Genomic DNA, 16,517 nt, shown 5'->3' with positions numbered 1-16,517 from the left:
ACAGTACTAGTAGTAATGTAATAGAAATTATAAATGTATAATCTACCAGACAGTTACAAAGATAACAAAATTATGGCTTATTTCTGCATTTCCGGCAAAATCTAGCAAAACGCTCCACTCATGAACCGCTCACGGGTAAAACGACACTTGCTCAAAGCCCACTCCGAAATTTCTCGGTACTGTAGGCTACTATATTGTTGTAGCCATTAAGAAAAGGTATTTCGTTTTTATTTTTATGTTTAAATTAGTGCTGTCAAACGATTAAAATATTTAATCGCGATTAATCGCATTAATGTCATAGTTAACTCACAATTAATCACAATTAATCGCACATTTTTATTTATTCTAAATGTCCCTTGATTTCTTTTTGTCCCATTATTTTTTCTTATTTTAATGCTCTTATCAACATAGAAAAGTGGATCGGCTTGCTTTGTTCAAATGTTTGTTTTTATTGAAAACAACATTGGCATACTTTAGTGTTCGATTTCACACCAACATTCTCACTTGGAGCAAATAATCGCTCACACAATGTAACACTGCCCATCAATAAAAGGGTGAAACAAATACTTTGTTGCACAAACAGCCCCTTCAACAGCCCTTTCTAAGGGATCAAAACAGGGTGATACAAAATAAAATTACAAAGTGCACATGCAAGGTAAACTAGGACTCCGCCTATAGTGCAGTTAAACCAGGGGTCGCCAACTAGTGGACTCCGGTCCGAATCCGGACCGCGAAGCCTTTTGACGTAATGAAACAGTTAACGTTGCAATGCTCAGTTACTACGTTCAGACCCAGACGCGCGGTCAAGCATGCAGTGAAGAAGAGACTGATGGTGCGTTCACACCGGACGCGAATGCCGCGACATGCACGCCGCTTAGTCCGCGCCGCAGAATGTCTATTTGCGTCTTTGCAATGACTTAAATCACTCGCGCAAAACGCTTCATTCGCGTCTGGTGTGTACGCACCATCAGAGCAGAAAGCAGCGCTCAAGACAAGCACTTTTAGTTGAAGACCCCTGAGTTAAACCATGGCTTAATACGTTTCTCATTTCGGCGTCTCACGCTTGCCATCCACGTCTACTCTTTTAATGGCCCAAACGAGTGCGGGCAGCCGCAGCGTGCCTGATGTTTTGTTTCCGGTCTAGCTACATCCGGAGTGGTGTTGTAGTTTTTCTAACGTTACTAGTTGTTGCAACAGCATGTGAAAAAACTACAAAGTTTGTTAGACCAAAAAGAACGTTAATCTCGCGATAAAAAAATTGACGCCGTTAAAATAGGTTTGCGTTAACGTCGTTAATAACGCGTTTAACTGACAGCACTAGTTTAAATATTATAATGTTATTTTTTTATATCTATCTATGTTGTCAATCTATGTTGATTATGAAAAGTGAACAGCATGAGTGAGAAAGGACACATCGTAAGATGCGCAATGCCAGGAGACACGGAGTGGGTCAGACATGATTTTGACCGCTTCATCAAGTTTTGTTTAGTAGAAAGCCTTTCTTTAAAATTAATTACATTTTGTATAAATTTGATCTTAATATTAATCAATGTTTCATCAGCCAATTGGGGCATTCTGGGTTGAGCGAGCGGAGCTTAATTGGTCAGTATTATTACATAGCAGACAAAGATTTTGGATAGCTATGGTGCGGTAGAGGGCCCAAAATCATTTTCTTTCATAGGGCCCAAAATTTGCTAGCGGCGCCCCTGAATAGCGCCCCCTACCGTATATCACTGAAAACACAGAAAATATTGTCAATGGAGGGGGAAGAGTTAATAGTTTTACCCTCAAATATCTTCTTTTAATAATCCTTGGAAGCCAAAATCGAATTAGATTGATATCACAGTCCTAAAGTGTAACCATACTCAACTTTTGTTTAGTTCTCTTGGCCATCTTCACTCACTAATCAGGGACTTTCGTGTAAACACTGAACTTCTGGCATCATAATTTCCCAGGCTCCCTCTGAATTAAACCATTTTGCTAAGGCCTTCTATGAGGCTGTTGTGAACTTCAGTTGTTTCTTGAAGTAGAGACCAGGAGAACTTGGATAGGTTTTTCAGCAGGATTCTTTATTGAGAGAAAATGTGCTGTGTTTCCGCTGAGGTTCCAAGTCTGACTAAAGCCAGTTGAACCTTGTATTTTATATACATTTCGAGGGGAGGGGTTATACAGTAGAGGAGGAGACATTCTAAATAGGGACACACCCTACATTCCTGTCTCATCAGCTGTAATTCAATCAGCATAACAGTGTCATTCAAATGCATAGATGCTAATCCAATCACTCAGGCAGTATTGCTCGAAGCTTGTCATGGTAAATAGTCAGGAAGTGCATAAAGACAAAAGACTTAGGGCGTTTTCACACCTGAAAGTCCGCACCAAGGTCCGAACCGAAGTTCATGTTTTGATACTTTTTATATATTCGGTTAGTTTTGGTTTGGTTTCACATTGCAGTTATGCGAGCGCACTAAAGAACTTTACACGACACACTTGCGTCCACTCGTCATCATCTATGTGGGCGGCATCTGGACATTGATTGGTTTGTAAACGGACGTGCGTCTGACGTCAGCGTCTTTGACAAGATGAATGAACGGACACATCGTTGCCACTATTGAACAGTGTGCATTGCTTGACTATTTTTTTTATTCGTTACGTTTAAAATAATAATAATAATCTTTATTTTATATAGCGCCTTTAAAAAGAGAATCTCAAAGCGCTTTACAAGCATAGACAGATTAAAAGCACAAGATACATATAACAAAAACAAAAACAAAACAAAAAATCATATAAAAGCCATTCTGAAAAAATGTGTCTTAAGAGCAGATTTAAAAACAGTAAGAGAATCCGCCTGTCTGATCATCATTGGAAGAGAATTCCAGAGTTTAGGTGCACAAGTGGAGAAGGCCCGGTCACCCATAGAGCGTAGACGGGTAGAAGGAACAACTAAAAGGCCCGCATTAGAGGAGCGGAGATTACGTCTAGGCGTGTAAACAGTTAAAAGTTCGGATAAGTATTGAGACGCCAAGCCATGAAGGGCCTTGTAAGTCAGCATAAGAATTTTAAAATCAATCCGAAACCTGACAGGAAGCCAGTGCAGTGACTCTAAAACTGGAGTGATTTGTTCGCTAGTCCTGGTGCGTGTGAGAATTCTAGCGGCCGAATTTTGCACTGACTGTAATTTATTTAAGGTAGTTTTAGAGACCCCATTCAGAAGCGCATTGCAATAATCAATGCGAGAAAATACGAAAGTATTAATCAATTTTTCCGCAACAGGAACAGATAGCATGGGGCGTAGTTTTGCAATGTTTCTGAGGTGAAAAAATGAATTTTTGACTGTATTTTGGACATGAGGGTCAAGGATAAAAAAGTGGACATTTCAAGCTTTATATACACATATTTCTCATGTTTGTGAGGCAAGTAGCTGCTGAGTTTCGGTTTATTTGAGACCCGCTCCAGTTCATGTGTAAAGCATGTGATCGCTCCCGTGATTATTGTCTGCTATAGACTATTTGCTTCTTATTTATTAAATCCAGGCAATTATTTGATTAAACGTTGATTAAAATTAAGATACAATTTATACAAAACGAAATTCCCATTAAAGAAATGCTTTCTAAGCAAAATCATACAAAATTTCGTTCAAAATTATTTCTGACTTTCTGTCTTCTGACATATTGCGCATATTTTCACTTTTCAAAAATTAAAAAATAACGTTATAATATCTAAACATAAACAGGAACTTCCTGTAAATGCTCTAAAAGTCCGAACCATACAGAAAATGCTTTCACACTAGAAACGAACCGAACCTTTGTTCAGTTTGATCCGGACCGAGACGACCTCTTTTCGTCTGACCAAATTTAGTCTGTTTGGTCCAGACCGTGGTACGGGGAGGTTTCACACCTGCAATTTTGATTCGGACCAAACTGAAAAGTCCGAAAATCTGGACCAAACAAGGTAGGTGTGAAAACGCCCTTAATGTCTCAACCACTTACACAGCCTGACGTAATCTCCTTAGAATTTCCTCAAGTTTACTTCAAAATGTAAAACACAAATATAGATAATGTTTTCAGTTATATTCTATTACATTGGAACCTAGATATAACAATGTATACATTTGTAATCCATCAAGGCTCTTGATGTGTGCTGTGTCTGTTTGGTGTGCAGTTGGCACTGAGGGCTGGAAACGAGAAGGATGAGGGCGAGACGGCCGATACGGTGGGCTGCTGCTCTCTGCGGGTGGAGCACATCAAACTCTACCCTCAGCTGGACGGACAGGACTACGTGGTGGAGTTCGACTTCCTGGGAAAAGACTCCATCCGTTACTACAACAAGATCCCAGTGGAGAAAAGAGTGAGAGAGACATATGAGCTGATATGTAAATGAGGGCGATTCTGGATTATGGGGAGGGAGGGAATGTTTTTCAGTATTTATGACTAATAAATATATATCGTTTGTGTTGTGTTAGGTCTTTAAAAACCTGCAGTTATTCCTTGAAAACAAGCAGCCGGAAGACGATCTGTTTGACCGGCTCAATGTAAGACCACCATGAACATCATCATTCCTAGTGTGCATCTAAAACCACACATATGAAACAATAGTCAATAGTTTATGTAACTTTTTATTGAACCTTTAGACTTCATTGAACCTGATCAGGCATAACATTATGACCATTATGTGTTGCTGCCAAACCAGCCCTGACCTGTCAAGGCATGGACACCACTAGACCCCTGAAGGTGTGCTGTGGTATCTGTGTATTGATACTCTGTGTATTCTGACACCTTTCTATCAGAACCAGCATTAACTTCTTGAGCAATTTGAGCTCCAGTAGCTCGTCTGTTTGACCGGACCACACGGGCCAGCCTTTGCCCCCCACGAGCATCAATGAGCCTTGGCCGCCCATGACCCTGTGGCCGGTTCACCACTGGTCCTTCCTTGGAGCACTTTTGATAGACACCGACCACTGCAGACCGGGAACATCCCACAAGAGCTGTAGTTTTGGAGATGCTCTGAACCAGTCGTCTAGCCATCACAATTTGGCCCTTGTCAAACTCACTCAAATCCTTACGCTTGCTCATTTTTCCTGCTTCTAACACATCAACTTTGAGGACAAAATGTTCACTTGCTGCCTAATATATCCCGCCCACTAACCGTGATGAAGAGATAATAAGTGTTATTCACTTCACCTGTCATAATGTTATGCCTGATATATTATATAGTATATTCAAGGAGTTAGTTTAGCTAATTTATGACAGTTGCTGATATTTATATTGACAAAAAGTAAGGTGAAATTCTGATAGCTTGTAATGTAAATCAGTGAGATCTTCATAACATTATAGCAGACTATAAAATGCAAATAAATATCCGTCGTCACTCTATATCTCTAAATTGTCTTAGTTGATATTTAAAAGCTCAGTTTTATGATCAAAGCTCTGTAGTATTAAAACATATACCCCCGGTTTCACAGACAAGGCTTAAGTTCGTCCCAGACTAAAATGCAAGTTTGAGCTGTTTCTTAAAATATGTCATTGTTTTGTCTCAAGATGCACACTAGTATTTTTTTTTCTAAGGCATGTTAATAAAAGCTACTTAAATGTCCTAATTGAACTAAGGCCTAATCCTGGCTTAATCTAAACCCTGTCTGTGAAACCGGGCCATAATCCAGTGCAATACAATGATGATTGAGAGATGAACAAATAAAAGTGTGGATTATGTTGATTATTTAGAGGCCTTAGAAATGCATGTATCAAATAAGATACAGTAGCTTTATATTGTTAACGTGACATGCGCTGTCCGCTGTTCTTTTAGACATCAATTCTGAATAAACACCTTCAGGAGTTGATGGATGGACTGACGGCGAAAGTGTTTCGCACTTACAATGCGTCCATTACCCTCCAACAGCAACTCAAAGAACTGACCAGCCGTGAGTCTTCCTCTCCTCTTGTCCATGTCTGTGTCTCTCGACAATTTAGCAGTTTGGCTGTTTTAAATGAATGAAATGACCTCAAGCCCTCTTCATGCTGATTGTTACAGCTGACGAGAACATCACTGAGAGGATCCTCTCGTATAACCGAGCGAACCGAGCCGTGGCGCTTCTCTGTAACCACCAGAGGGCGCCACCCAAAACCTTTGAGAAATCCATGCAGAATCTGCAGACCAAGGTGAGACTGATTCAAAATCACGAGCAATATGAATTCTGGACATCAGTAAAGGGGAACCTTATGTGTAACGGTATTGTTCTGTAGATAGACGAGAAAAAGAAACAGCTCTCTGCTGCCAAGAAGGAGCTTAAAGCAGCCAAAGCCGACGCCAAGGCGCTTCACGATGAGAAAAGCAAAAAGTAAGCAAGTTGGCAGTTATTTTGTGTTCATTTAGTTGGATTGGATTGGAAACTGATACAATACGTATTAACGCAGGTAATAAATTGTGGAGCGTTATATCAGAGCCGTGCACGCTTTCTCTGATAAACATTTGTGTGTTTTTCATTGAGGGCGGTGGAGATGAAGAAGAAAGCAGTGCAGAGGATATCTGAACAGCTGATGAAGCTGGAGGTTCAGGCCACAGACCGCGAGGAGAATAAACAGATTGCATTAGGGACGTCTAAACTCAACTACCTGGACCCACGGATCTCAGTCGCCTGGTAAGAGAAATAGATGGCGTCTCATTGTCACTTTGCAAAGTTGGACTTCTAGTAGTCTAATGCTGCGTTCACACCAAACACGAATAGAGCGTCAAAATCCCGCCTAGTTGGACGCTTGAACATTTTGAACTGTGGATGCGCGAATGGATTCAAAATGTTCAATCGAGCGTTTGAAGCGTTTAAGGCATTTTATGTTATAAAAACACCACTCTGCCTCTTTTCATCTTCATTACAGATATATATTAAACATTAATAGCCACACAAATGTGGTCCAGGCAACGCCTACATTATCTTCACTGCATGTATATTTAAATATCCTTAAAAAATAAAGTTATGAAACTTCTCTTTGCCCTCAGTCAAAATGATTTGGCAGACAACAAATGATAGATTCATGACACTAAAGATCGGCCATTAGATCCACACAAAACGAGCCACTACAGGACATCAGAGCCAGCGGCAAACGCCAGAAGGACTGGCCGAGGAAAGGCTGCTCTCGCCGGGGTTAATGAGCGCTGAGTGCCCGGTGATCGCCTGGAGCTCACAACTCCAAAAACACAAGATGCCGCTCTTTATAAATAAACCACAGATTTGAGCTTTAAACAACTACATTCCCACCAGAAAAAGTCTTAAAACCTCATTTCATGACACAGTACTATTTTTAAACTATGCAGGGTTTCTCATCACGTCACTTTACCACATGACAGCAGCGAGCAGGCTCCTGATTGGTTAACGTGGCGTGAATTACCGCCAAAGTTAAAATTGTTCAACTCTGGCATCAGAGGCGAATTCGCTTCAAACGCGTGAATGCACAAAAAGCACTATTGGCGCAAGTCGCTCAATTTGCGTGAATGAGGCGGAATCGCGTCCATCGCGCTGCACAAAAACGTCTATCGCACCGCAAGACCTCCAGACACGCGTCAACACGCCTTTCCATTGACTTAACATAGAAATCACTCGCTCCTGACGCTCTATTCGCGTTTGGTGTGAACGCAGCATGAGGGTGTGTTCACACTTGTAGTTCGGTATGTTTGGTGCATTTGGTCCAGACCCCACCCAAAAAAACAAAACTTAGACCTGGACCACTTACTGTGTGTTCACACTGCCACCGACGAGAGCTGGCCGCCCTGCCAACGACCGAATGCTTGGTCTTTTTTAAACTTTATTTAAAGGGGCCAAAGCAAACAATCATGTTGATCTGCATTTGTGCAGACTGACCACAAGTAGGGTATAACCGTATAAGTTAACCTCATGAAATCATTTAAATATGAAAGTTATAAAAAACTGATTTGAATGAACTTAACAATTATAGTTACATGTTTGCTAACGAAATAAACCAATTAAAAGCCGTTGGTGTGGTTTTTGTGTTCATGGTTAAGGGCTAGTCTAATTTCAACATCCAGTTTATAGGAGGCGTTTGCTAGCCTTGGTCTTTAATTAACATTAACATTCATTTGTGTGCAGCCTACATTACAATGACTGTCCTGGTTGAAGTGCAGTATTAATGCAATTGGTCAAATTGGTGTTGTTTTGAGCAAATGAACTGTATTCCTGCTGAAAAACAAGCATTCTGGAGCGAAAATGTTGCCTATAAATAATGTTTTGCTTGGGAGCTAATGTGGTCGGAACCAAAGTTTACAGGACAGCGTTCTCTGGGATCAAGCGGAGCACTTCTACATTCCCATTGGTTGCTGCCCGGTTGCCGCCGAACCGCATCGTTACCATAAAGTTGACCTGATTTCAACTCTCCTCGAGGCCCAAATCGTCCAAGACGCACCGCTCTCGCCGGAGCTCGCCGCCGGCTCCCAGTGAAAATGAATGACTTCCGGCCACTTTCTCGCCGGCGGCGGTGTGAACGCACAGTTAGCGCTCACATTGGCATTTTAACACAGAACCTAAAGATACTGCACCTACAGGCATAGGGATATGTTCACAACCTGATTGGTCGGCTTTTATAAGTATATTTTGTGACCGAACATCCAGAACAGTGCTGTGCTCTGGGCTAAACACGGTTCTGACGCCTGTACCGAACTGTGATGGGCGAAAAAACAGGTGTGCTCGAGCATTCGGTCTTTTTTTTTGGTCCGTGTTGCATTCATATTTCAGTCGAACCGCACCAGGGTTCCTTTGGAAGCAGGCCGAGACCCATCTTTACTGCAGTCTCACTCCGCTTGTCTGGGGCGCACCAGGGTTCTCACTTATTCAAATGATCCGCACTAAGGGTGTACTCACACTAGGCGATCTGAACCACGCCCGGGTGCATTTGAGCCCCAAAGTCTGGTTCACTTAAAGGGTTAGTTCACCCAAAAATGAAAATTCTGTCATTAATTACTCACCCTCATGTCGTTCGACACCCGTCAGACCTCCGTTCATCTTCAGAACACAAATGAAGATATTTTAGTTGAAATCTGATGGCTCTGAAAGGCCTCCATTGGCACAATGCACGGTTCACTCTCAAGACCCTTAAAAGGCACTAAAGACGTCGTTACAAAGTCCATCTCATTACAGTGGTTCTACAATAACTTTATGAATCGGCGACAATAGTTTTTGTGCGCAAAAAAACCCTAAATAACGACTTACATAGTGATGACGATTTCAAAACACGCCATCATGAAGCTTCGAAGCGTTATGAATCAGTGAGTCGATTCAGCGGTTTGAATCGCCAAATTTCAGCAGTTTGACACGCGATCCGAATCATGATTAGACTCGCTGATTCATAACGCTTCGAAGCTTCATGATGCCTTGTTTTGAAATCGTCATCACTATATAAGTCGCTATTTAGGTTTTTTTGTGCACAAAAACTATTCTCGCCGATTCATAAAGTTATTGTAGAACCACTGTAGTGAGATGGACTTTGTAACGACGTCTTTAGTACCTTTTAAGGGTCTTGAGAGTGAACCGTGCATTGTGCCAATGAAGGCCTTTCAGAGCCATCAGATTTCAACTAAAATATCTTCATTTGTGTTCTGAAGATGAACGGAGGTCTTACGGGTGTCGAACGACATGAGGGTAAGTAATTAATGACAGAATTTTAATTTTTGGGTGAACTAACCTTTTAACCATCCCGCTTGGTTCAGTTGGGCTCGGGAACGCATGTAGTGTGATCGCTAACCGATCATCATTACGACAGCAAACATCTCTATTACTACTTGGATACACTTTTCATTTAATTTGAGATATTTCGGTTTATAGCGGGTCTGGTTCTCACCTTATTCATGAATGGGGATTGTAGTTTGTGAGTAAAGGAACAATGGGCTCTGGTAGTTTTCCTCTTGTTTGTGGGTGGGAATAGTGGCGATTTAGGCCTAAGAAGTGTCTGTCTCCAAACCCCTCCCTCTGTGTGCCCACTTCTTGGCTTATTTTTGGAAGAACTCCCTCCTATGACACAATGGCCCCCGTTCACCAGCTTTGTGTTGGAAAAGCGTGGAAGAATATCCCTCTGACCTTTACCCAAGCTAAATGTGCGTTTGTGAAAGAGGTTTTCTTCAGCCGTGATATCTTGTTTACCACTTTCGTCCGTCCACAGGTGCAAAAAATGGAGAGCCCCCATTGAGAAGATCTACAACAAAACACAGCGGGAAAAGTTCGCCTGGGCTATCGACATGGCCGATGAGGACTTTGAGTTTTAGAGTTTATTGCTGCTGTTTTGATGAATGCTTTATGTTTATCATGACTGAATCAGCTTTTGGATTGTGATTTGATCAATTAAGGATAGATCAAGTGAAACACAAGCCGATAGGCCACACATTAGTTCATTTTATTATTGTTATTGTGTGAAAACAGAAGGGGGCCTAATACTGAGCCTTGCTGAACACCACGTCTTTACTCAAGAGAGGCTGCCAAAGTTTCATACCATGCATTCAGCTTTAGCATCCTTTGGTTTTAGCCTTCAGATATATTGATGAATTGTATATTTGAATAGAATTTTTAATAGTCCTTAAGTGAAATAAGAAATACATAATGAAAAATCATGTAAATTGATGTTTTAGCTGGCATATATAAAGAAAAACAACCGCGGATATCATGATGAGGCAACGCAACCAAATGTGAATGTCTGTCTTTGTTGTTTTGAATTTAGTTTGAATATTTCAATCAGGGATGTACATTTAGTTTTTTGAATGTGTGTAAAGAGCTGTATTTTACCAAAAGAATGTCGCTTTTCATTGCGGTGATTATTCTTGTGTATCCTGATCAGCATTGTCCGTCATTTTTACTAATGTCATTTCATTTGTGTGCAGTTTCTGTGGTATTCTCATGGAAGTAAAAGTATTTATTGTTGCACAGCACTAGATATATTAAGCTCACATAAAATATTTAAAGCTTTTTTTATTCCATAAATTATACAGAACAAGCCCATGATACGCGCTGTCAATGGAGAAATGTATGTCTGGCCGCTTTGATGTGTTTATAGAAATCTGTTTTTTGGTAATAAAAAGTGTCTCGTAAAGCCCTGCTTACCGATGATCTCCAAATTCCCCAGATCTCAATCCAATCGAGCATCTGTGGGATGTGCTGAACAAACAAGTCCGATCCACGGAGGCCCCACCTCACAACTTACAGGACTTAAAGGATCTGCTGCTAACATCTTGGTGCCAGATACCACAGCACACCTTCAGGGGTCTAGTGGAGGCCATGCCTCGACGGGTCAGGGCTGTTTTGGCAGGGGGACCAACACAATATTAGGTCATAATGTGCATATGTCCTATAATGGGCCAACTATATGGCTCAGTTCTGGCAGCAGCAAAGGTCACATGTGCTACACACAGCAAGCCACAACTCACACTAAAACTGGCTTGATGTTTGTGGCCCACATGACCAGAACTGAGCCATATGTGCCATAGATAGTGTGCCACTATCCTATATGGGTAGAGGTCAGGCGTTTTTGTAAACATTATGCAAGATGAATCACTCCATTTTTCTCTAATTTATTGGGCACTATAACAATACAAGCTTGAATGTTGATTTAGCGTCGCATTAGTAAGACATTGGTTTGCACAGTCCTTCTGTGAAGGTCATTCAGTGTATAAATATTGCCAGCGTAATCCCTGTACAGCGGACGGTTGTAACAGTGGAGACTATTAAAATCAATTTTTCAACCTATACATATTTCATAAAACCACTTAAAAACATTGTTTCAGCAGTTGACAGATTCAAGTTTATTATATAATAAATTGGTTATTCCAGTATAAATGTGTTTTGATGTATTGCTAAAAATTGCCAAAAGTGTTACTGGTCTCCCATATATAACTCTTAAAATGAACCGAGTTTAGATTGATTTATAAGCCCGTTGGCGTTGTTAACAATGACTCAGCGAAAAGCACATTAAGCCAGAATGAAATTGGGTCTGGAATGCAGGAAATTGGACTGAATTAAAATACAAGACGCTCAAAGAGGTTATTTTGCTGACGGTATTTAAGGAATATGTAGCAAAAAGGACAGATACGCTGCAGAATAACTTCAGCTCAAGAGCGGTTTTCTTGTCATTTATTTAGCATTGTATTTAGCATCTAGCAAAATCTCGAATAGAGGTTTCCAGGTCACACGTTCGTGTGTTGTGCTGGAAGGCATGACTGAGAGATCTGCACCTGCGGCTTGGGTTTATAACCTCTTCCTATGAGGGCATTGTGCAGTTGCGTGTCTGTGACATTATGCTGCACAACAATTTTGATTTGTAGAACATGTTCTGTGAGAAAACTACCAAAAAAATAAGGTTATGGTTTTAAAAGAGTTTCATAATCAGCCATCAGGAAAATCTCCATTTGCTAAATGTTCAAGTTAGCAGCCATGCTAAACAAACCTTAGAAATAATCAAAACATAATCTGGTGGATGTTATGACCCCATGAAATACTGTATGTATAAGTAACATTATGGCAACTCTTTACAATAAGGTTGGTTATGCATTAGTTAACATGAACTAACCATGAACAACACCTCTGTTCAGCATTAGTTCATCTTTGTTAATGTTATAATATAAATCCAGCTGTGGTTTGTTCATGTTAGTGCATTAACTAATGCTAACAAGATTTTAATAATGTAAATGTTGAAATTACCACAGATAAATAACTCCTTTAAAAGTGCAGTGCATTATTAGTTAATGTTAACTAATGTAGTTAACTAATTAACCTTATTGTAAAGTGTTACCAAAATTATAAAAATTAAATATAAATGTACGCACTCAATCATATGTTTCCTGAACTACACTTTGAAATAATATTTCTAAATTAGCTATTTAGATTAGCCATTCAATTAGCAAATTGACTTATTCTCTGGGACAAAAACAAAACAAAAAAAACTAAATTTATTTTGTGCAAAACCATTACATTTGTTTGTCGTCACATCTCACACACATGCCCTAAATCACATGACTTGTTAGACGTGACATCATTTCCTTAGAAGGAGAACAACTTCATGAAGTCAGGCTGAATCCGAAATCGCCCCCTAAACCCTCATTCACTATTCCCTACGTTCGTCCACTAATAGTTCACTTGAAGGAGTGAATGAAAACGAGTGAGTGAAGTCAGACAGCCGCTGTGTACATCGACTGTACTCTCTTTATTGCAGTGCATTATGGGATTGAATAAGTGCACTTAATAACGTCCAGTGGTTCCGGACACCACTACAAAGTTCCCTAAAATAATGCCCTATTTAAGGTTATAGGGGGTGGTGTCGGATTCATCCATTAACTTGTCTCTTTTCCTCATATTTAGAACACTAAAGTGATCGTGTATTTTTTTTATTTGATTAACATTTCTCCTAAATGTTAATCTTCTGCTAGCATGTTGTTGCGCTTCATTAGCTAAAATAGCTCCCTCAAAATGAACGCTTAATTGTAATGAAGATGAAGATTAGTGCGCAGTCAACTCATAAAGTCGTCGGCTGGTTCCTCAAAAAAGCCAAGCTGTTCTCACTCCAGTTTCATTTGATGTATGGAAACAAGCAGAGAATGCTCTGGTATTTTGACTCATTAGATCAGATATAAAAATATATATATAAATAAAATTGCTTAATAATGTCCTTTTCTAAGATGATAATTAATATGAGCTTGTGTGACAATGTTGTATACTATTCGAAACATTTCTCATTCTATATGCATAGTTTCATGCAGTAGGCACTTTAAGAACAGTAGACAGTGCACACTGCACAGTAGATACTTTAAGAACAGTAGACAGTGCACACTGCACAGTAGATACTTTAAGAACAGTAGACAGTGCACACTAAGAACAGTAGACAGTGCACACTGCGCAGTAGGCACTTTAAGAACAGTAGACAGTGCACACTAAGAACAGTAGACAGTGCACACTAAGAACAGTAGACAGTGCACACTAAGAACAGTAGACAGTGCACACTGCGCAGTAGGCACTTTAAGAACAGTAGACAGTGCACACTGCACAGTAGATACTTTAAGAACAGTAGACAGTGCACACTAAGAACAGTAGACAGTGCACACTGCGCAGTAGGCACTTTAAGAACAGTAGACAGTGCACACTAAGAACAGTAGACAGTGCACACTAAGAACAGTAGACAGTGCACACTAAGAACAGTAGACAGTGCACACTGCGCAGTAGGCACTTTAAGAACAGTAGACAGTGCACACTGCACAGTAGATACTTTAAGAACAGTAGACAGTGCACACTAAGAACAGTAGACAGTGCACACTGCGCAGTAGGCACTTTAAGAACAGTAGACAGTGCACACTGCGCAGTAGGCACTTTAAGAACAGTAGACAGTGCACACTAAGAACAGTAGACAGTGCACACTGCGCAGTAGGCACTTTAAGAACAGTAGACAGTGCACACTGCACAGTAGATACTTTAAGAACAGTAGACAGTGCACACTAAGAACAGTAGACAGTAGACAGTGCACACTAAGAACAGTAGACAGTGCACACTAAGAACAGTAGACAGTGCACACTGCGCAGTAGGCACTTTAAGAACAGTAGACAGTGCACACTAAGAACAGTAGACAGTAGACAGTGCACACTAATAACAGTAGACAGTGCACACTGCACAGTAGACACTTTAAGAACAGTAGACAGTGCACACTGCACAGTAGATACTTTAAGAGAACAGTAGACAGTGCACACTAAGAACAGTAGACAGTGCACACTAAGAACAGTAGACAGTGCACACTGCGCAGTAGGCACTTTAAGAACAGTAGACAGTGCACACTGCGCAGTAGGCACTTTAAGAACAGTAGACAGTGCACACTGCGCAGTAGACACTTTAAGAACAGTAGACAGTGCACACTAAGAACAGTAGACAGTGCACACTAAGAACAGTAGACAGTACACAGTGCACACTGCGCAGTAGGCACTTTAAGAATAGTAGACAGTGCACACTGCACAGTAGACACTTTAAGAACAGTAGACAGTGCACACTGCACAGTAGACACTTTAAGAACAGTAGACAGTGCACACTAAGAACAGTAGACAGTGCACACTAAGAACAGTAGACAGTAGACAGTGCACACTAAGAACAGTAGACAGTGCACACTGCGCAGTAGGCACTTTAAGAACAGTAGACAGTGCACACTGCGCAGTAGACACTTTAAGAACAGTAGACAGTGCACACTGCGCAGTAGGCACTTTAAGAACAGTAGACAGTGCACACTGCGCAGTAGACACTTTAAGAACAGTAGACAGTGCACACTGCACAGTAGACACTTTAAGAACAGTAGACAGTGCACACTGCACAGTAGGCACTTTAAGAACAGTAGACAGTGCACACTAAGAACAGTAGACAGTAGACAGTGCACACTAAGAATAGTAGACAGTGCACACTGCACAGTAGACACTTTAAGAACAGTAGACAGTGCACACTAAGAACAGTAGACAGTAGACAGTGCACACTAAGAACAGTAGACAGTGCACACTAAGAACAGTAGACAGTACACAGTGCACACTGCGCAGTAGGCACTTTAAGAATAGTAGACAGTGCACACTGCACAGTAGACACTTTAAGAACAGTAGACAGTGCACACTAAGTACAGTAGACAGTAGACAGTGCACACTAAGAACAGTAGACAGTAGACAGTGCACACTAAGAACAGTAGACAGTGCACACTGCACAGTAGGCACTTTAAGAACAGTAGGCAGTACACAGTGCACACTGCGCAGTAGACCCTTTAAGGACAGTAGACAGTAGACAGTCTACACTGCACAGTAGGCACTTTAAGAACAGTAGGCAGTAGACAGTACACACTAAGAACAGTAGACAGTACACAGTGCACACTGCGCAGTAGACACTTTAAGAACAGTAGACAGTGCACACTGCGCAGTAGACACTTTAAGAACAGTAGACAGTACACACTGCGCAGTAGACACTTTAAGAATAGTAGACAGTGCACACTAAGAACAGTAGACAGTACACAGTGCACACTAAGAACAGTAGACAGTACACAGTGCACACTGCACAGTAGGCACTTTAAGAACAGTAGACAGTGCACACTAAGAACAGTAGACAGTGCACACTGCGCAGTAGGCACTTTAAGAACAGTAGGCAGTGCACACTGCGCAGTAGGCACTTTAAGAACAGTAGACAGTGCACACTAAGAACAGTATACAGTGCACACTAAGAACAGTAGACAATACACAGTGCACACTGCGCAGTAGGCACTTTAAGAACAGTAGGCAGTAGACAGTACACACTAAGAACAGTAGACAGTACACAGTGCACACTGCACAGTAGGCACTTTAAGAACAGTAGACAGTACACAGTGCACACTAAGAACAGTAGACAGTACACAGTGCACACTGCACAGTAGGCACTTTAAGAACAGTAGACAGTACACAGTGCACACTAAGAACAGTAGACAGTACACAGTGCACACTGCGCAGTAGGCACTTTAAGAACAGTAGGCAGTAGACAGTACACACTAAGAACAGTAGAC

At 41.0% G+C, this 16,517-nt stretch overlaps 1 protein-coding gene across 2 annotated transcripts in view; it reads left to right on the top strand.

The window, feature by feature from the left end:
• Positions 1-11,810, top strand: part of top1b (DNA topoisomerase Ib) — a 53,479-nt gene extending 41,669 nt beyond the window's left edge. For both annotated transcript variants that reach the window (XM_079802785.1, XM_079802784.1), the window contains exons 15-21: positions 4,159-4,344; positions 4,460-4,528; positions 5,800-5,914; positions 6,025-6,152; positions 6,237-6,331; positions 6,482-6,631; positions 10,155-11,810. In XM_079802785.1, coding sequence (XP_079658911.1) covers positions 4,159-4,344; positions 4,460-4,528; positions 5,800-5,914; positions 6,025-6,152; positions 6,237-6,331; positions 6,482-6,631; positions 10,155-10,257 — 846 coding nt within the window. In that variant the 3' untranslated portion in view covers positions 10,258-11,810. The remainder of the gene's footprint in view (positions 1-4,158; positions 4,345-4,459; positions 4,529-5,799; positions 5,915-6,024; positions 6,153-6,236; positions 6,332-6,481; positions 6,632-10,154) is intronic.
• The last annotated feature ends 4,707 nt before the right edge of the window (positions 11,811-16,517 follow it).

The sequence above is a fragment of the Gobio gobio genome (assembly GCF_949357685.1).
Source record: "Gobio gobio genome assembly, chromosome: 21".
Lineage (NCBI taxonomy): Eukaryota > Metazoa > Chordata > Actinopteri > Cypriniformes > Gobionidae > Gobio > Gobio gobio.
This window is presented reverse-complemented; position numbering and strand designations above follow the sequence as displayed.